Source organism: Doryrhamphus excisus, chromosome 18 (assembly GCF_030265055.1).
Source record: "Doryrhamphus excisus isolate RoL2022-K1 chromosome 18, RoL_Dexc_1.0, whole genome shotgun sequence".
In the NCBI taxonomy this organism is placed as follows: Eukaryota; Metazoa; Chordata; class Actinopteri; order Syngnathiformes; family Syngnathidae; genus Doryrhamphus; species Doryrhamphus excisus.
The window spans coordinates 5,415,986-5,437,411 of record NC_080483.1 but is presented as its reverse complement, the minus strand read 5'-3'; the positions used below and the strand labels follow the sequence as shown (position 1 = coordinate 5,437,411).

Here is a 21,426-nt window from a genome sequence, read left to right as displayed (position 1 = left end):
GAACATCATTTTTGTAATCAAAGTGGTTTCCTTTTGAGCCGTTTAGTCGCTCCTTTGGCATGGCACTCCCATACGTGGAGGCAGGGAGGGTGCATTAGGATGTCATACATCCAGGCGGTGCTTGGAGGTTTTGGAACACCAGCAGAGCAAACGTGGGGGCCTGCATGAGAAGGGAATTGAGGCGAAAGTAGACGTTCACATGAAAGCCTTGATTAAAGAGTGAAAGTAGTGCTGCTAATGACGAGGAATCGTGTTTTGGGGGCACAGGGAGGGAGACGGGGAAAGGAAAGCCAAAGAAGGAAAAGTAAATTGATTTCATGGCGCTAAAGACAATTAAACATGTAGGACTTCATCACAAGAATAGCACATTTTTAAAAGTGGAGCATGCTGGAAGTTAATCAAGTTGAGGTCAGCATTATCTGCTCAATCCTCAAGGTGCACGGCAACGTGCACACACACACACACACACACACACACACACACACATGCTCACATGCACAAGTGAATGATAAGGTGTTGAATGGAAATGACAGAATCTAATTGCGTTTCTTTGTTAGGCTGATTTCATTTGCAGTCGCGGCCTTAATCAACACATTTTAATTACTAAATCAAAACAGTCCGTAATTATTTGGAGGCTATTTGTCAGTGTCCATCATACACCACCACTGGTAAACCATCGTTGTCGCTGGCGTGACAGAAAAACATTAATCACAGCTGAAACAAAACAATTACACAACTTGACGTACTATGAATTTGCAACAACTTTCAACATATTTTTTGTCAAGGAGCTGGAAACTATCATAACTGGTACAAAACTGGTTTTGGGTGAGAGAGCAAATAAGGTTACATAAGCCATTGATGGGGCTGCACGGTGGATGAGTGGTTGGCGCACAGGCCTCACAGCTAGGAGACCCCAGTTCGATTCCACCCTCAGGCATCTCTGTGTGGAGTCTGCATGTTCTCCCCGTGCATGCTTGGGTTTTCTCCCGGTACTCCGGTTTCCTCACACATTCCAAAATTTATTATTATTATTATTATTTAATAATTTGGTCTTTGCTAGTTTAAAATATATAGGATACATAGGAAAAATTTTGTGCTTCTTGTAGATATGTATGTGGGCTAGAACGGCAACAATTAATCGATGGTTAAACAATGACCCAATTAATCGATGTCAGCCGCTCCTTTTGTGGCAGGGCTGAAATGCAGTGGAAATATTTTTGGGTATTGGGTAAATTTCCGGCGGCACGGCGGTCGAGTGGTTAGCGCGCAGACCTCACAGCTAGGAGACCAGGGTTCAATTCCACCCTCGGCCATCTCTGTGTGGAGTTTGCATGTTCTCCCCGTGCATGCGTGGGTTTTCTCCGGGTACTCCGGTTTCCTCCCACATTCCAAAAACATGCTCGGTTTTGGAATGCTCATGAATTTCAATACATTTAGTCACTTCCGGTGTTCCAAATTTGCTCTCTATATAGGATACATAGGAAAAATGTTGTGCTTCTTGTAGATATGTATATGAGCTAGAACAGCAACGATTAATTGATTAATCGATGGTTAAATGATGACCCAATTAATCGATGTCAGCTGCTCCTTTTGTGGCAGGGCTGAAATGCAGTGGAAATTCATTCATTCATTTTCTACCGCTTATCCTCACGAGGGTCGCGGGGGGTGCTGGAGCCTATCCCAGCTGTCTTTGTGTGAGAGGCGGGGTACACCCTGGACGGGTGGCCAGCCAATCACAGGGCACATATAGACAAACAACCATTCACACTCACATTCATACCTATGGACAATTTGGAGTCGCTAATTAACCTAGCATGTTTTTGGAATGTGGGAGGAAACCGGAGTACTCGGAGAAAACCCACACATACACGGGGAGAACATACAAACTCCACACAGAGATGGCCGAGGGTGGAATCGAACTGGGGTCTCCTGCGTGCTAGCCACTCTTCATAACATTCTGGAGTATATGCAAATTGCCATCATAAAAACCGAGGCAGTAGACTTGGTGAAAATTCACATTTGTGTCATTCTTAAAACATTTGGCTGTGATTGTACATGATCACACTTTGCAGTTGGAGTTATACACACCGTTAGTGTGCAGTTTTGAAGGTGTGAAGGTGTGTCATCGTGTTTGTGGCGCGTACTCACCGTGAGTGTGCAGTGTATTGTGTAGCACAGCGTGTAGTGTGACATGTTGCACACCTTAACACTGTGATTTTTTTTTTTTTTAAATGCTTGCCAGCTTCACGTGCTGACAACAAATCTGACACGTCTGCTCGCACTCAGAGAGTCTTTGGGAAAACGTACAAGAAGACACTTTGGCATGTTTATTACTAGACAGATTTTAGTAGTTTCAGTTTGATGGTTTCCAGGTTTCATTTTAGTCTTGAGAATTACTCGGACACGGCTTAACCTTTACTTTCATTACAAATTTACAAATATGAGCTGGAAACCTCATATTACAAATATACAACATAAGGTGGCCAGAAATATTTCAGTATTGAACAAAGCAAAATTTGTTCTCAATCAGAAATCACTCCACACTCTTTATTGCTCTCTGGTTCTACCATATCTTACTTATTGTGTGGAAATATGGGCTAATAACTATAAAAGCAATCTTCACTCGCTAAATGTACTGCAAAAAAGGTCAGTAAGGATAATTCATAATGCCGCCTACAGAGAACATACTAACTCCTTATTTCTAAAATCACAAATCAACTTGCTTCAACTTGCTGATATAGTTCATCTTCAAACAGCTAAAATAATGCATACGGCTAAAAATAACCAATTAGCTAAAAATGTCATCCAATACTTCTCTACAAGAGAGGAGAAATATGATCTCAGGGAAGAAGTACATTTGAAACACTTATATGCTAGGACTACGTTAAAAAGCCATAGCATTTCAGTATGTGGAATCAAACTATGGAATGGATTGAGTAAGGAAATCAAACAATGCACAACGATGAGCCAATTCAAGAAACAATACAAGCAGTTGATGTTTGCTAAATACAAGGATGAAGAGTCTTGAACCAGTCATGATGTGCTATATATATCACTATATTGACACTTACTATGGTACCCATTATGTCATTGGATGCTCATATCACCTTGTACTTTGGTACGAGGCACATTATTAAAAAACAAAACAAAAAAAAAACAACCTTAAACTGTATTATGGAAAGCAGGAAGTGAACAAATGTAACAGTTACCGATTGTAAAAGTACCAGATGGAGGGGTAGGATTTAATAAGCTTTGCTTCTTCCTACTCCTTTTGGACATGTGGAACTGTGAACTGATTATGGGATGCACTCAATTGTAATCTGATATAAAAATAACCAAATAAATAAAATAAATACAACCATTACCATTCATTGTCATATTCCAAATAATTGCCATCATTTGCTGGTGATAACAGATTAGAGAACATAAAAAGTCCAATGTCCAGTCGGTACTCATGTGGACGTGTTTGATGTTCTGGTGCAGTGCCTGGCTCGGTGCCCATGGAGTCCCTACAGAACACGCCCTATGAAGAAAAGATCTTCCTCCAGTGGAAGGCTCCCAATGAGACCAACGGAATCATCACGCAGTACGAGGTGAGTCAGCAGTCCTTCATCATACCAGTTCTCAAACACAAACCATCCACTGATATGAAGTGGTCTTTGTGGGAGCCAGTTGATTAGCTGAAGTGGTTCATCCATTATTTTATTGTGCTTTGTTACACCTGGTCCAGTTTTTTCAGTGATGTGGTTAAGTCTTCTGTACTTTAGCTTAGAGGTCAAGAGGTCTTTGCAACCTCACTCAGTACAAATATATAATAATAACAATATTTCCAAACACGACTTCAGGGGTCTATGGATACTTAAGTAAATATCAGACCTACTCAGTGGGAAATTAATATTTCACAGCAACTTCCATTCACATTACGTATGACCCGTATCCAGGAATAGATGTGAAGAGTCAGAGGAAGTTATTAAAAAGTTCTCTTAGCGTGATCCAAGAACTATGTGGAAATACAAGCGGGTGGTCCGTGGAGTTACTCCCTGACAGCCTTCACGTGCTCTTTGGGAAGGGATTGACTGGGATAGACGTCTGTGTGTGTGTGTGTGTGTGTGTGTGGGAGATGGTTTCTTCAGGCTAAAGTTGAGTTGAACCTTCCAACTAATGAATTATTGACCTCCATCTCTTTGGCTGTCACTGCGTCTGTCTCGCTACTCCCCAAGATGACAAAAATGATCCCGAAAGAATAAAGTGCTTTTTTTTTTTTGACACTCACTCTGGGCAATGAGACACATTCCAGCGTTGAAATCTTGACTTGGCTTTTGGAAATTGGGACAATTCAGCAGCAGTACTTGGCACTTGTTTTCTGTCCTTTCATCTGTGAAATGCAAATTTACATCATTTTTAATGGACTGTAACCATTGATGTGAGGTTCATGATGGCTGGTGAGGCACTTGGAGGTTTTTCATGTTAATACAGGTTGATCATTAACAAGAAAAAGAACAGAATCATTCACGTTTATGAAACATGTTATGAAATAGTTCTTAGTTACAGTCGTACACTAAGAATAGTATGCGTAAAATCGTGTACATTTGTCAAATATACAATCTGGTCTCTAGGCCAATTTTGGTAATGGTAATGGTTTTATTTCATTTGAACATGCATCAGATTGCAATTGAATGCATCCCATAATCAGTTCACAGTTCCACATGTCCAAAAGGAGTAGGAAGAAGCAAAGCTTATTAAATCCTACCCCTCCATCTGGTACTTTTACAATCACTAACTGTTACATTTGTTCACTTCCTGCTTTCTATAATACAGTTAAGGTTTTTTGTTTTGTTTTGTTTTTGTTAATTCAGTTTGACCCTTGAGTCAAAAAGTGTGATAAGCACTTTTCAGCTCATGCATGCCCCCACCCCGTTCTGGATGAGGCGAGTACTCCAGTGCCTCCACGTATAACATTGTTGTGCATTTTATTGCGGGATTAGCAAGAATAATGGCATTGACATCACACAAGCTGTAGAAAGTCATGCGTTCTGCAGCAACACTGTTGACGTCAATGTCGTCAGAATGTACAAGAAGTTTCAAATGGCTTAACCTTCCTATTGTGTTAGCTTTCTGGTATCATCTCTTATGTTAACGGGTGGGTTTTGACCCATGTATTAAATCAGCTATAAAATACACTAAAAACAATAAGTTACCATCAAATTTGCTTCTCATGTCTTGGTTACCTTCTTAGGCTTCCTCATCCATGAAAATGTTGCTTTTAATACTTTTGGTGTGGGCATGTAGGCCTTTTTTTTTCACTATACCCCTCCATTTTAATTTCCAAAAATGGTCAAATGAACCTCAAAAGAATCATATTAATAAATTGATTTCTTTTGTTACCTGGCTATTACTGAGGGATATAGAACATATCTCTTATATCAATTAGTTTTATTTATTTTCTCATTTTAGTATTAATCACTAAACAAACATCTATGGTGTTTGGGTCATTTTTTACCCATATATATTAATGTCAAGAAAAGGTAGAAAAAGTTATTGTTTTCAGCAACAAAATGAGAATCCCCTGAAGCTGATAAGAAGAGGATCTGGTTGTCATTGTGTTGGCTAATTGTACACTTATGATTTCAGTTTTGGCTCAAAATATTGCTTTATAGTCATATTATTATAACCGGGTCAAAACCGACCCTAACAATACAGTGGTCATAATTTCAACCAGACCATTTTAAAATGTAGTAAAAATGATTTTTTTAGTTTTATTTTGTTGAAATAGAGTTTCCTGACAAAGTCAAAAAGCCTTATAAGCCAATAAACAAATGTTATGTGATTCTTTTTATGCATTAAAATGTAAAACAGGTCGGTGACGACCCTAACACAAGAGGAGGGTTAAAATGGCAGTGATTGAAAAAAATACACTTTTGCAAATTGCAGTACTGAAGCCATTTCAACACACTTAGTGTTTGTATGGCTTCCTATGGTTTAGTCAAAAATACAGATTGAATGCTTAGAGATGATGTCACCAAGCAGCAGCAGCACTTTAGTAACTTCTTAACCCTCCTCTTGTGTTAGGGTCGGCACCGACCTGTTTTATATTTTAATGCATAAAAAGAATCACATAACATTTGTTTATTGCATCAAGGCTTTTTGACTTTGTCAGGAAACTCTATTTCAACAAAATAAAACCAAACATTTTTTTTTTACAAAATTTTAAAATGATCTGGTTGAAATTATGACCACTGTATTGTTAGGGTCAGTTTCGACCCGGTTATAATAATATGACTATAAAGCAATATTTTGAGCTAAAACTGAAATCATAAGTGTACAATTAGCCAACACAATGACAACCAGCTCCTCTTCTCATCATGTAAGCTTCAGGGGATTCTCATTTTGACCGCTTTTCCAATATACCAGCAGAAAAACAATGTCCAGACATGTGAGGTGAATTCACTCATTTGATTGGCTGATTTCACATTTACAATTTGGATCATGGAAAGAATGGCAAGAAGTACAGTGAACCAAGATCTGGACCTGTTCTGCTTTTTCATTTCACTTTATACTAAAGTTCTGTTGCTGAAAACAATCACCTTTTCTACCTTTTCTTGACATTAATATATATGGGTCAAAATTCACCCCAACACCATAGATGTTTCTTTAGTGATTAATACTAAAATGAGAAAATAAATAAAACTAATTGATTTAAGAGATATGTTCTATATCCCTCAGTAATAGCCAGGTAACACAAAGGTTCATTTGACCATTTTTGGAAATTAAAATGGAGGGGTATAGTGACAAAAAAAGGCCTACATGCCCACACCAAAAGTATTAAAACCAACATTTTCATGGTTGAGGAAGCCTAAGAAGGTAACCAAGACACGAGAAGCAAATTTGATGGTAACTTATTGTTTTTAGTGTATTTTATAGCTGATTTAATACATGGGTCAAAACCGACCCGTTAACATAAGAGATGATACCAGAAAGCTAACATAAGAGGAAGGTTAATGTTGTATTGCAAATCTTCATGTGTCTATATTGCCAAGCCATCTCCGTCTGCCGCCATCTTCTCCTCAGAAAATTGCCTCTATTTTCTCTGGCGCACATTTCCTCCACCATTACTTCAATCTCCTGTCTCTTCGTGCACGGCGGAGACCACTCAAAATGGTCTCTGAGGCCTCCATTGGCCCTCGACCCACAGCTTGAGAAGCAATTTGTGCAGCTCTCAGGAGCTTTGCTTGGTTTGGTTTGCTTCATTAACATGAATTTCGGCTTTCTCGGCGCTCAGGCCGGCGGAGGCGGCAGGACGCGGCATAATCTATTAAACTTATCAGAGCCTGCACACAATGCGCTGCTATTAGGGATAATTACTATAATTGCAGCTATTGTGGGGATTAAAGGCATCATCTGCAACATCTAAAGGGGCTCTTGTCACATCCCATCCTGCTCTGTTGTCTCTTGTCTTTTCTCTTTTTAACCCTACTCTGCCCCCGTCGCTTTTGAGGAGGGAGACCAGATGATCTGGTCTGTGGACAAAGACAGGGAGGAGGGGGGAGGAGGTAGGATAGGAATAGGAGGGTGCAGGTGGAGAACTGTGAGGAGAGATAAGCCGGAATGAGAAGAACCAGAGGAGAAGATAAAGGTCCTGAATGAGCCAAGCACTACCACCTGAATGCAAATCACTACATCACGTCTCTTCAATGTTCGAGGATAATTGCAGCTAATTATGGGATTAAAGCAAGCATCGTCAGGGATCTAATGGGGTCGGAGTACAGACCCTCGCTGTTTATGAAAGATAGGAGCGACAACGCCATGAATGAGCAATAGGAGAATATAGATGATAGTTTGAAGGGCGGCGTGTCAAATAGCTCAAAATCTTTGAAACGCGAGGACTTTGTGCGTGTTTCTTTGCGGGTATTTGGAAAACACCTTGGAATGACATTGGAATGACTAAATAGCGGTGGCATGAGATCAAAACATGATGAGACTAATGATGAAAAAATGAACTGGACATTTTTCCGGACTCCATATATTGCCACGTCTGTTCCTCCAAAAAAGGCAGCAAGAGGGTTCACTCTGTGCATTGGTTCAGCACCAAGTTGCTTCATAGAATGGCTTGAACAAACGGGATCTCTTTTAGTCATACAATCACGTTTATTGCCAATTGCGCCCCCTTCTGGTGCTCACAGGAAGTCGGAAGTGGTCCCAAATGAAAGCCTGTGCCCACTTATGGGGGGGCGGGCCGGCCTCGGGAAAAATGCCATAGGACGTACCGTTCTCCAGTTATTTGGTTTTGGTACAAGCTACCAAGACCTCCTTCACTCCTATACCTAACCCTAATCCTAACCCCTAACCCTGTGTATGTTTTGCAGACTAGCACTGGCACTAGCATTAACACTAGTACTAGCACTAGCACCAGCACTAGCATGCACACAGCAAAAGAGTGGAACCTCGTGAGAAGCAATGCAACATAACATAGTAGAAATTAGCAAGGAAAAAAAGATAATTGCAAAGCTAAATTGCAAAGCTCCCGTGTGGTAAAGAGCAAGGAGCCCATCAACAGGATGTCTGCAGAATGTGTTTGATGGTAACATAAAAGGCAACAAAACTAACTTTCCCGCCTGAAACATATCCACCTGACCCAGTTTTCCAATCTGAGAGAAAAAAAAAAAGCTACACACCCGCAGTCAACACTCACAAAGTCAATACAAACTAACAGCGCAAAACGGTATGCATTCAGATAAAGTCATGGGAAAAGAAAGGGTGCTCTTTAATACAGTCAGCATTTCCAGAAATGCTGCAAATGTTTCATAGACAGTACGAATTACCACAAACAAATTAAATTAAAGGAAATATTGCATTACTATGATTTAGGGCTGGCCATCGATTAAAATATTGAACTACGATTAATTGGTAATGGTAATGGTTTTATTTCATTTGAACATGCATCAGATTACAATTGAGTGCATCCCATAATCAGTTCACAGTTCCACATGTCCAAGAGGAGTAGGAAGAAACAAAGCTTATTAAATCCTACCCCTCCATCTGGTACTTTTACAATCAGTAACTGTTACATTTGTTCACTTCCTGCTTTCCATAATACAGTTTAAGGTTTTTTTTTTGTCTATGTTGTTTTTTTTCCAGCAAGGTTAGCATAGCATGTTTTTGGTCAATGTTGAAAGCTCACACCAAAATGTGTCCGTACATTTTACGTTTAGCGTACAATATGTCGTGTTCTTAATGTTCTTCATGTATTTTCATCACGAAACACAGCCTATTAGCTTGCCAACACATGGAGACAGGAAGTGGAAGTCAGTCTATGGTGTCCTCAGTGGTTGACTCTAATTCTTTGCTAACTAGCACGGTTACACCACAAGTCTCAACAATGTTAGCACAAAACATGTTCATAAAAATGGTAATGGTAATTGTAATTTCATTTGAACATGCATCAGATTACAATTGAGTGCATCCCATAATCAGTTCACAGTTCCATATGTCCAAAAGGAGTAGGAAGAAGCAAAGCTTATTAAATCCTACCCCTCCATCTGGTACTTTTACAATCAGTAACTGTTACATTTGTTCACTTCCTGCTTTCCATAATAAAGTTTAGGGTTTTTTGGGTTTTTTTTTTTAATAATGCACCTCGTACCAAAGTACAAGGTGATATGAGCATCCAATGACATAATGGGTACCATAGTAAGTGTCAATATAGTGATATATATAGCACATCATGACTGGTTCAAGACTCTTCATCCTTGTATTTAGCAAACATCAACTGCTTGTATTGTTTCTTGAATTGGCTCATCGTTGTGCATTGTTTGATTTCCTTACTCAATCCATTCCATAGTTTGATTCCACATACTGAAATGCTATGGCTAGCATAACGTAGTCCTAGCATAGAAGTGTTTCAAATGTACTTCTACCCTGAGATCATATTTCATATTCGGATGACATTTTTAGCGAATTGGTTATTTTTAGCCTTATGCATTATTTTAGCTGTTTGAAGATGAACTATATCAGCAAGTTGAAGTATTTGTGATTTTAGAAATAAGGAGTTAGTATGTTCTCTGTAGGCGGCATTATGAATTATCCTTACTGACCTTTTTTGCAGTACATTTAGCGATTAGCCCATATTTCCACACAATAAGTAAGATATGGTAGAACCAGAGAGAAATAAAGAGTGTGGAGTGATTTCTGATTGAGAACAAATTTTGCTTTGTTCAATATTGAAATATTTCTGGCCACCTTATGTTGTATCTTTGAAAGATCATTTCAAAGTTTTTAATGCACCTATCAATGTGAGATTGGATAATATGTTTGCTCTTGGCTAATCTTAGTTTATTGAGCATTCTGTTTTTTAACAGCTCAACACAAATTGAACATTCATGTATAAAATGTGGTGTTAGTACACATAAAGTTCCGACAAGGTTGGCAAGTCTGCTAGTGTTCCGTACCAAAATACCTGATCACAAATACACGTACAGTGAGGAATCAAGTAGAGAAGTTAAGTAGAGAATGTAATTGTCCATAAATCTTAATTATGGAAAGACATTTTGGATAATTGTATGTTCCTTCCTGCCTTTGAGGGAACTCTAAAGGTCCTGTTCTTTTTCCAGCGCACAAAGTAGGATGTTGACATGTAGTTTAGACTCTGGTGGAAGGACAAAAGGTGGTCGGACTAAAGAGAAGTTCATTTGTGTACGGAAGCAGCAGGATGTAGACACCACTTTCATCTTATGTGAAGCCAAAAGCGTCCTCGGGAATCAATGAAGTAAATGTTTTTGCTTCATCCTCAACGGCTCCTCATGGATTCGGTATTGACGGTTTGGTGATGCCACCCACAGATCATGACCTCGTCAATCCCATCTTTGATCCACTCATCAGAACATCCCAGCATGAGGGGGGTCCTCTCCATCGGCCACCTTGCCCTCCCCCCTGCCGGTTCTTTATTATTCCCAGATACCTGCAAACCTCACAGATGCCGGCTCCGGCATCGATTAGATCAAAGCAGTGAAGCAAAGGGTGAGGCTCGCCGAGCAACCGATAAGTCAAAGAGCTTCCGTGCACCGCCTCGTCTTGTGGCTTCAATTAGCTACATCTGAAATTTCCTCCATTGATTTCCTTTTGTGCTGCCGATTTGTTGTGAAGACCACCTAAAAAGAGAACAGGGATGCACTCAGAAAGGAAGCGAGTGCCGAATGTCAATGAAATGCGGCAGCAAAGAGCAACTCTTGGCCAAATAGCATGTGACGCATGATTGACAGCTGGAGAAATGTCACTGTCATTCCGCACAACCAGGGCTGCCAAAGGTGACTTTGGAATCTTTTTCATTTTAAGCACAAAAGTATAGCATAAGATTGAATGTAATTTACTAGTAGTTGATAAGAACTGCACTCAGAAGGCACCTCACACGTTGGTCCCAGTCCAGCATTCAGTCCTGCATTCATGTTCCAAGGCTTGTATCAATCATTGACGTGTAGTGAGATTCACGACTGGCGAGGCACTGCCTTTGGACGCTTTTTTAATGTTAATGCAGGTTGTTCATTTACAGCAGTGGTTGCCAACCCTTTTGAATTTATGGACTAGTTTGCAGTTCAATAAACGTCTGGTGACCTATGCCGCATGAAAGGGCCGTTGAACATGCTCAGACGTACATAATGAAAGTAAAGGCAAAAACATGTGGACTTTCTAACTTAATAAATGCCTTTTACATACAATAGTTCTTTGCAAAGCTTTCCTTCCACCCTACCCACACACCGGTACTGCTTGGGGTGACCTGTGATTTGGAGCGAGAAGAAAAATATACAACAACATATACAACAAATACTTCTTACTCGGCGGCACGGCGGTTGAGTGGTTAGCAAGGAAGGAAGGAAGGAAGGAAGGAAGGATGGAAGGATGGGAAGGAAGGAAGGAAGGAAGGAAGGAAGGAAGGATGGGAAGGAAGGAAGGATGGGAAGGATGGATGGATGGATGGGAAGGAAGGAAGGATGGGAAGGATGGATGGATGGATGGGAAGGAAGAATGGGAAGGATGGGAAGTAAGGATGGGAAGGAAGGAAGAATGGGAAGGAAGGAAGGATGGGAAGGAAGGAAGAAAGGAAGGGGGATGGGAAGGAAGTATGGGAAGGAAGGAAGGATGGGAAGGAATGATGGGAAGGAAGGAAGGAAGGAAGGAAGGATGGGAAGGAAGGAAGGAGGGATGGGAAGGAAGGATGGGAAGGAGGGATGGAAGGATGGGAAGGAAGGATGGGGAGAAAGGATGGGAAGGAAGGAAGGATGGGAAGGAAGGATGGGAAGGAAGGATGGGAAGGAAAGAAGGGACGGAAGAAGGATGGGAAGGAAGGAAGTAAGGAAGGATGGAAAGAAGGAAGGAAGCAAGGATGGGAAGGAAGGAAGGAAGGATGGGAAGGAAGGATGGGAAGGAGGGATGGGAACAAAGGAAGGAAGGAAGGAAGGAAGGATGGGAAGTAAGTAAGTAAGGAAGGAAGGAAGGAAGGAAGGAAGGAAGATAGGAAGGAAGGAAGGAAGGAAGGAAGGGTTCTGCTGCTTGCAGCCTGTAGAGTCTGTAGAGTCGGTGTATGACCGGCCAATCACAGAACACGACTGAACATACGTGTTTTATGTTCGTACTCATGAAAAATGCATTAACCATCACACGCTACGTCTATTGTAGGCGTTTTTGTTTTCATATATTTTTCCACTCTGGAAACCGTTTTTTAAAAATACTGTTTCAAGTCATCTAGAACAGCGTTTCCATGCAGATGTGAGGCGAAAATGATAAAATACGTTGCTATTTTGACCTGGAAAAGTTGCCGTTTGGATAGCCCCTGACACAAGCCCCGGGAAAAGCTGTCTTTTGCTATGCCTGCCGGTAACGTGCATCTCGTAACCCAAATTTGAGGTCATAGTTCAAAGCAAAGATTGAGCCGATAGACAGCTTGCATTTAAAAAACACTCGTTAGTTAGGACACTTGTATGATGCCAGGGTACCACTGTATAAATTACAATATAAATGCTCTCTTCTTTCTGGCATTTAAGGCTCCACACCTCAACTCACAATGACAGTAGGTACAAATAACTTTGGTTATTATTTGGAATAATACCCATTCCTGCTGAAACTTTGTTGCCGCTTGTGGCGCCACATCAACTGCTACACCCCCGCCTTTCCACATACTTCGACTCCTGGTTGATTATGGTCAAACTGTGTTATAAAAACCCTAAAAGTTTTACTTTGATCCCAAGATCATACATATAGACCTTGTAGATGCATAGAACAGTCTGTCAAGCCGATGGATTAATAAAGACTTATGATTTATGACTTCATATCCTAAGGCCACCGGTCTTATATTCCAAAATATTTTGTATATTCCAAAGAGTCGACGCTGATAAAGATGTTGCAGACATACCTTGTTACTCATCACATTCTAGCTCCCAGCTATCACAGCACAAAGTTGTGTCATTACTGTGAATAACCAAACGCTGTAGTCTGCACGCAGGACTTTAATCAATCACCATAATCAATACCGGCAAGCAATTTGGCATTTACTCCAGAGAGTTGTTGTGATGCAGCTGTTGCGTTGAGTAAAAAGAGCAGCCGCAAACTTGTGAGCATCTCTGCCGCCGTCTCTGGTGTGCTCACAAAAGACATCATTGATTCAGCAGCATCACACTTGGGGGAGACGCTGCATGTGGAAGTATTGTTTTTGCATTCACGGCTCAAAATATATCTTAAATGTTATAGAAAATGACTCTTCCGTGGCTCATTGTCTGCCGTGTGGCATTGTTGCATTGTCAATGATGGATGATGTTTAGCTGGGCTTTCAAGTCCTTGAGCTGCCGACCCCATTTACTCCGTCATGTCGCCTCTTTGGCCTGCAGGGGAATAGCGCGCTATCGCTTACACCTGTGTCGACTCTCAGCGCCTTTGTGCCGGCCCGACTCATTTACTCATCATAGCCTAGTGTGGACCAACTCCCGCAGGAACATCTCAGCCGGTAAAAGGGTTCAAGTTTCTGCACGGCTGCAATTATGAGCTCTGTAAGACGGGAGGAAAAAGCATGCAAAATATTCCGATGTCACTCAGTAGACTGCAGAGCTCAACAATCCTGGTTGGGTTTGTTTCCTCGTTTGTGGATGCTACTGACCACTGTACATTCCAACAGTCACATGACTTACATATGTACAGTAAACCTCGGCTATATCGGATTCAATTGTTCCCACTGGTTTTGTCCGATATAAGCGAAATCCATTATATGCAAATATACCGGAAAATGTCCGTTTTACACATATATCGGATTTATATTCGGTATATGCGTAAATCGGATTTTATCCGTTATAAAAAGGCACTTCCTTGACTATCTTTCCAATGTACCTGGACGCGCAGGCAACGCTGCAAACGCTGCAAATGACGTCGTATAGCGGCCTGTCACGATTCGGCGAATCGGAGCGCCACGATGCGGCCATCCGATATATGCGAGGGAAATTTAATGGAAATGCATTGGAACGGGACTGGAGATTTTGTCCGAAATAGGCGAAATCTGTTATAAAAAATCCGATATATGCAATGAATTTTTATTGGAAATGCATTACAGAAAAATCGGTTCTTTTTTATCTGTCCGTTGTGAGCGAATTTCCGATATATCCGAGTCCGATATATCCGAGGTTTACTGTAGTATTTTATATACTCCGAAACCGGAGTACCCGGAGAAAACCGGCATTCTAGCATGTGGAATCAAATTATGGAACACATTGAGCAAGTTTGTTAAAGTGCAACCACTGTTTTTTTTTTCTTTCTTATGTGTCCTCTGTGCCAGGCATGGCGTGCTTGCAAATTTTGGCTAGTTTTTGTGCATTTTAAGACCCTTAAAAATGCAAGAAAAGTCGCATAATAATAATAAGCAGCAGTTTCAAGAGGGCCTTCACACAGCTACCACTTGCTACACTGGCTCTAATAATAACTTAATCATTATTCTGTATTTAATTGAAGGGAATAAGCATTTTTTGTAGGTGGTATGGAAAGTCATGTTGGCAAGCCCAGAGGTCCAAGTAAAATGTGCAGCATTGCTTTAAAAAAAAAGCCCACATTTTTGTATTTTTTCTACTACTACTATACTTTTTTACAGCCTAGTATACAGCTTAGTTCCTGTGAGAAATCGTAGAACATCAACGTTACATTTTGGAGTGAGGGCAGGGGTAGCAAGTTGTGTGTCCAAAATAGACATTTTCATGGCCTCTTTTTTCGCCATTCACTGGTGGTCCCGGAAGGTAAAAGCGAGGATCTACTGCAGGGGTCTCAAACTCAATTTACTTGGGGGCCACTGGAGCTCAGATCTGGGTGAGACTGGGCCGCATCAGGTTTTTCCCCCCAAAAAAAACAAACAAAAAAAACGCATTTATTAAAAAAAAATTAAAAAACTTCGCTTTGGTTCCAATTTTCTACAAGAAAAGCTCTGATAAAACATTCCACTGTTCTCAAATATCTTACTTTTTATTTTTCTACACAAAATAAGATGAAAAATAAATAAGCAAATCAAGAATAAAGAAAATCAATCAGTAAAAAATAAATATAATAATAATAAAACGGCAAATAATAAAAACTTAAAAAACCACATATAGTTGGTGGGTAGACAAATAATTTTTTTCAGATTAAAATGAACAAAGCATTATTAGAGCCCTGTAGACATGACAAAACACGACTATAGTCACATTTATACTCTTTTCATTTACAACATATTGCGCAACTGCAGGGTCTTGAGACACATGCTAACTCGCAAACTAGAGAGCTAGCGACCTAAACGGTAGCCTTCAAGTTATTTCCTTTAAACTTAAATAGCCAAAAACTTACCACTTCCACACGGATAGGGAGGATAACTATTAACAGTTATTTAACCTTTAACATGAACATTAATCAAACGTAATAATTTTTTCTGGGTACATGATACCATACAGCATCCATATCGAACTTGTGTGGGCCGCACTAACATTAAACTTTCATATCAAGGCGGGGGCCTCAAACTAGTGTCCTGCAGGCCACATTTGGCCCGTGGGCTGCGTGTTTGAGACCCCTGATCTACTGTATTCCAAAAATGTCAAACAAAACAGACATGACAGAGAAACAGCGAGATTGTCTGGGCTCTTTGGGAAGAGGATTGTGCGGTGAAGCGGGTCATGAACACGCTTGAAGGAGGAGCTTCACTGGCCCTTGGCTGGGGCCGGGGCGGGGGCGCAGGGGGGTGTCCCTTAGAGACCGTGTCCAAGTGTCCTTGAGCAAGACACTTTTATGCCCCTCAAAGAATAGTCTTGCACATTTTATACTGTCATGGGAGTGTGTGTGTGTGTGTGTGTATGAACAAGGCCACACCGCTCTTTGAGTACCATTAAGGGAGAGTCGGTGGCGTATGAAAGCATCCATCTCCATTTCTCTACACACAATTATCCACTATACGCTCATTTGTCAGGAACGACTACTTCCTGCCAGCAAACACTCATCCTGGCCATTCCCAATCTTTCCGTCCCACCAGACGTCACAAGGACAACTGCTTAAATGGCTTGTCAGGTAAAAAGCTAATGAGGTGTATTAGCATACACATCCTTCCTCTCTCCACTTGTCCAGAATCCACTTCCTGTTTCAAAAGTAGCATTGAGCTGGTTGGTCTGCCGGATGACGAGGTTGCGTCCTCTGTTGGAAGATTAGCGTCCCAGCTGCTCACAAGCTTTGATGATGGTTGGTCCCGGGCTTGTGGTCTTTGTGCGGCTCTGGTGTGTTGATTCATCTCAGGCAGAAATAACAACTGTTACTGGGCTGTTGAGGCTGTTTGGTTGCTTCTCTCGCTGAAGGCTTATCAAGGGCGAGCACGAGGAAGGAAGCAGCTCTGCAAGGAAGAATTATTACACTGTCGCTCTCAGGTTAGCTGGTCTAATGACTAACGGAAGGTATTTGGGACGGAGAGCAGACCAGAGATTGTGTTTTTGTTATGTGTTGTTGCCGGGCTTTATTTTGCCCTCACATTGTATGATTCAGATGCTGATTCAGAACTACAAATTTATTTCGGTAGGTTCAGTATTTTCTAATAAGACTGTTTGGACCAGCCCTTCTCCACCCAGATTTGGGTTTTCACAATGTACTTGCCGTATTTTATGAATCTATTCCCTCAAGTCCTCATCTTCTGTATCTGAATTGAATAGCTGAGCAATTTCCACATAAAAAATGTCAGGTTCCCTCTCATCATTGTGGGAGTCAGTCTCATTGTCAAGTTCAGTAATGAAACTTGGACAACATTTAAAGCCCAGATTATTTTATTCCAACAGCTGTGAAATAAGTCCAAGAGTCTCGAGGACAGTTTACAATTGAATTCAAGCAAGAGTAGATACATAGAATTCCAATGCCAGCTCTGGAGAGAGAAATTAGTGGCCATAAAAGGTTTAGCAAAGTACAGTATTTCTCTGAAGAGGGACCCTGTTCCATCCAAGTCAGAAACATCAAATGGTGTCAATCAGTTGACATCAAAATCCCCTTCTGATTGGCTGTTGCTTCTCCGCAACATGGTCGGTTGACAGCATCTCATCTGGCAGGCAAAACTCTTTTTTACTTTTCTATTATCCAAACAAGTCAGCAGTAAGATGCAAATATTGTACATGCAATAAACGTATTATGCTAGGTGGCACTTGTGCCAGGTGTTGAGGACCCCAGAGCATGCACCAAGGAAGCATGCAATGTGCAGGCGGGACGGGGCATGCCAGGGGAACAATGGAAGTGGAATGGTATAAGAAGGCGTAATGGCTGATGGGCAACAGGTGTGCAGACCAGGAGAACAAGGCAGGAGTCTGCTGCAGGACAGAACAGAGACAACAGGGGGCAGTAGACTAAATCATAGATCATTGCATTTGTTGTGCTTGGTCCCATGCAAAACCTTCAAAAAGCGTGCGCTGAACTCCAATACGGAAATGTGTTGGGTTTTTTTTTTTACTCATTCATTCTTGTTGCTATTATTTTACAATGGACTGATAAAAACTCAATAATCTTCTTATGGCTGAGGTTTTTTTCCTTGACTATGGCTAATTACCTTTATGCCGAGGGTGCGGAGTTCTCCAGGGGTCAATACTGGGGCCAAAACTGTTCAACTTGTACATCAATGATATCTCCAAAGTTACGAAAGACTTAAAGCTGGTATTATTTGTGGATGATACCACTGCTTTTTGTTCTGGAGGGAATACAGACGAAATCATTAGAAAGGTCAGAGAAGAAATGGTCACACTAAAAAGATGGTTTGATGATAATAGATTGTCCTTGAACCTAAGTAAAACTAAAATCATGCTGTTTGGTAACAGCAGAAAGGACACGCACCAGCAAATACAAATAGACGGTGTGGACATTGAAAGGGTGAACCAAAATACATTTCTGGTGATCACAATAGATGGAAATATGAGCTGGAAACCTCATATTACAAATATACAACATAAGGTGGCCAGAAATATTTCAGTATTGAACAAAGCAAAATTTGTTCTCAATCAGAAATCACTCCACACTCTTTATTGCTCTCTGGTTCTACCATATCTTACTTATTGTGTGGAAATATGGGCTAATAACTATAAAAGCAATCTTCACTCGCTAAATGTACTGCAAAAAAGGTCAGTAAGGATAATTCATAATGCCGCCTACAGAGAACATACTAACTCCTTATTTCTAAAATTTCTAAAACTTGTTGATATAGTTCATCTTCAAACAGCTAAAATAATGCATAAGGCTAAAAATAACCAATTAGCTAAAAATGTCATCCAATACTTCTCTACAAGAGAGGAGAAATATGATCTCAGGGAAGAAGTACATTTGAAACACTTATATGCTAGGACTACGTTAAAAAGCCATAGCATTTCAGTATGTGGAATCAAACTATGGAATGGATTGAGTAAGGAAATCAAACAATGCACAACGATGAGCCAATTCAAGAAACAATACAAGCAGTTGATGTTTGCTAAATACAAGGATGAAGAGTCTTGAACCAGTCATGATGTGCTATATATATCACTATATTGACACTTACTATGGTACCCATTATGTCATTGGATGCTCATATCACCTCGTACTTTGGTACGAGGTACATTATTAAAAAAAACCTTAAACTGTATTATGAAAGCAGGAAGTGAACAAATGTAACAGTTACTGATTGTAAAAGTACCAGATGGAGGGGTAGGATTTAATAAGCTTTGCTTCTTCCTACTCCTTTGGACATGTGGAACTGGGAACTGATTATGGGATGCACTCAATTGTAATCTGATGCATGTTCAAATTGAATAAAACCATTACCATTACCATTACCATTACCATGCACAGCAAAAAGTGAGGCAGTCATAGCTGCTCGTCTGCACCGCATGCATTTCATTTAAAAAGTCTACTTTTCAGTTGAGAATATAATGCGTTCCCCTCAAATGTTCCATTAAAGAAAGCTTGCAGGTGTTTATTGTTGTGTGAGTGAGAGTTTGCATCTATTCATATCCAGCCGGAAGGAACGACTGTGACATCCCAAATTGGAGGAGAAGGAGACTGCTGCGTTCCAAAAGGAAAGTTGTGAAAAGAGAACAGCTTACGCGACAGTGGAGAACTTTCAGTTTATTTTGGTTTTATTTTGCTCTTTGCAGCTGAAAGACAATGCTGAGTATCACGCCATCACCGCAGGGAACTGCTGCAGAAGCAGAGCATTATGGGATGCACGGTACTTACATGCGGGGATCACGTTGAGAAGCTTGAGAGCGTCTGTCCTTTTTTTTTTTTTTCGCATGTATTCTTGGAAGGAGAAGGTGACCGAAATCTGACGATTAGCACCGAACCGCATGCTGACCACAATTTCCGACGTTGATGTTTTCACTTGAATGTGACGGTACAAATACAGGAGGGTTGTCATGTGGGAATGGCAAATGTGAAATTATTATTATTGTTGTGTGAACAGTCTTCAGCATTCACACCATAATAATAGTAATAATAATAATTCAGCATCACGTCAAGGTGTGAAGTATGTAAATAATAATTTCTGGTTACACAAGTGCAGGATGAAGAGGTGTTTTAGTTCTAATTCAGTGCTCTTGTGTGGGCGTCACTCCGATGGGAGCGTGCCCAGTGCAGCTTCCTGTGAGCTCAGACGCGTGTCTTTCATTTACCTCAAGATAATGCTTTGTTTACTGGGAATGCTCCGATCAGGCTTTTACACTGCTGATACCGATAATGATAATTTGGGAGTGAAATCTGCACTTGCAAGTGTGGACAAAGATGATCAGGATATGATATATGGTGCTTTTTCACTGAACTTCTGATACCGATTGGTAGCCGACTGATCAGAGCACCTGTGGTGTTTACACCAGGGGTCTCAAACTCAAATTACCTGGGGGCCACTGGAGCTAGGGTCTGGGCAAGGCTGGGCCGCATCAGGTTTTCCAAAAAAAAAACAAACAAAAAAAAACACATTTATTAAAAACAGAAAAATATACAAACTTTTTCAGTGCTTTGGTTCCGATTTTCTACAATAAAAGCTCTGATAAAACATTCCAGTGTTCTCAAATATCTTAATTTTTATTTTTCTACACAAAATAAGATGAAAAATAAATAAACAAATCAAGAATAAAGAAAATCAATCAATCAGTAATAAATAAATATATTAATAATAAAACGGCAAATAATAAAAACTTAAGAAACACATATAGTTGGTGGGTAGACAAATTATTTTTTTCTGTTAAAATGAACAAAGCATTATTAGAGCCCTGTAGACATGACAAAACACGACTATAGTCACATTTATACTCTTTTTATTTACAACATATTGCGCAACTGCAGGGTCTTGAGACACATGCTAACTCACAAACTAGAGAGCTAGCGACCTAAACGGTAGCCTTCAAGTTATTTCCTTTAAACTTAAATAGCCAAAAACTTACCACTTCCACACGGATAGGGAGGATAACTATTAACAGTTATTTAACCTTTAACATGAACATTAATCAAACGTAATAATTTTTTCTGGGTACATGATACCATACAGCATCCATATCAAACTTGATGCGGGCCGCACTAACATTAAACTTTCATATCAAGGCGGGGGCCTCAAACTAGTGTCCTGCGGGCCGCGTGTTTGAGACCCCTGGTTTACACGTAATAGCTTCAACTACTCGGTCTTGAAAACTATCACTGCACACAACAGACACGATTTCAAATTAAAGTACAAGATAGTAAATGTGGATGAAAAAATATCATTGTGTAGTTCCGACTGTTTGAATTCATATTTCTAATCAATAGTTCAGAGAGAATGGAGCGGGCTGATTTAGTAAGGCAACAATACATCCGCTGCAGAGGCCTCGAAGATGGCCAAAAGGGAAGCTTTATTCAATAACGATGCTTTTATTGGCTTCAGATGATGAGAGCATCAACTCAAAGCATAAAAAGGACAGAAGT

The 21,426-nt window shown here is 40.5% G+C and overlaps 1 protein-coding gene across 15 annotated transcripts in view; it reads left to right on the top strand.

The window, feature by feature from the left end:
• ptprt (protein tyrosine phosphatase receptor type T) overlaps window positions 1-21,426 on the top strand; it is a 224,702-nt gene that overhangs the window by 90,338 nt on the left and 112,938 nt on the right. For all 15 annotated transcript variants that reach the window (XM_058054365.1, XM_058054362.1, XM_058054361.1 and 12 more), the window contains exon 11: window positions 3,484-3,593. In XM_058054365.1, the coding sequence (XP_057910348.1) occupies window positions 3,484-3,593 (110 nt within the window). The remainder of the gene's footprint in view (window positions 1-3,483; window positions 3,594-21,426) is intronic.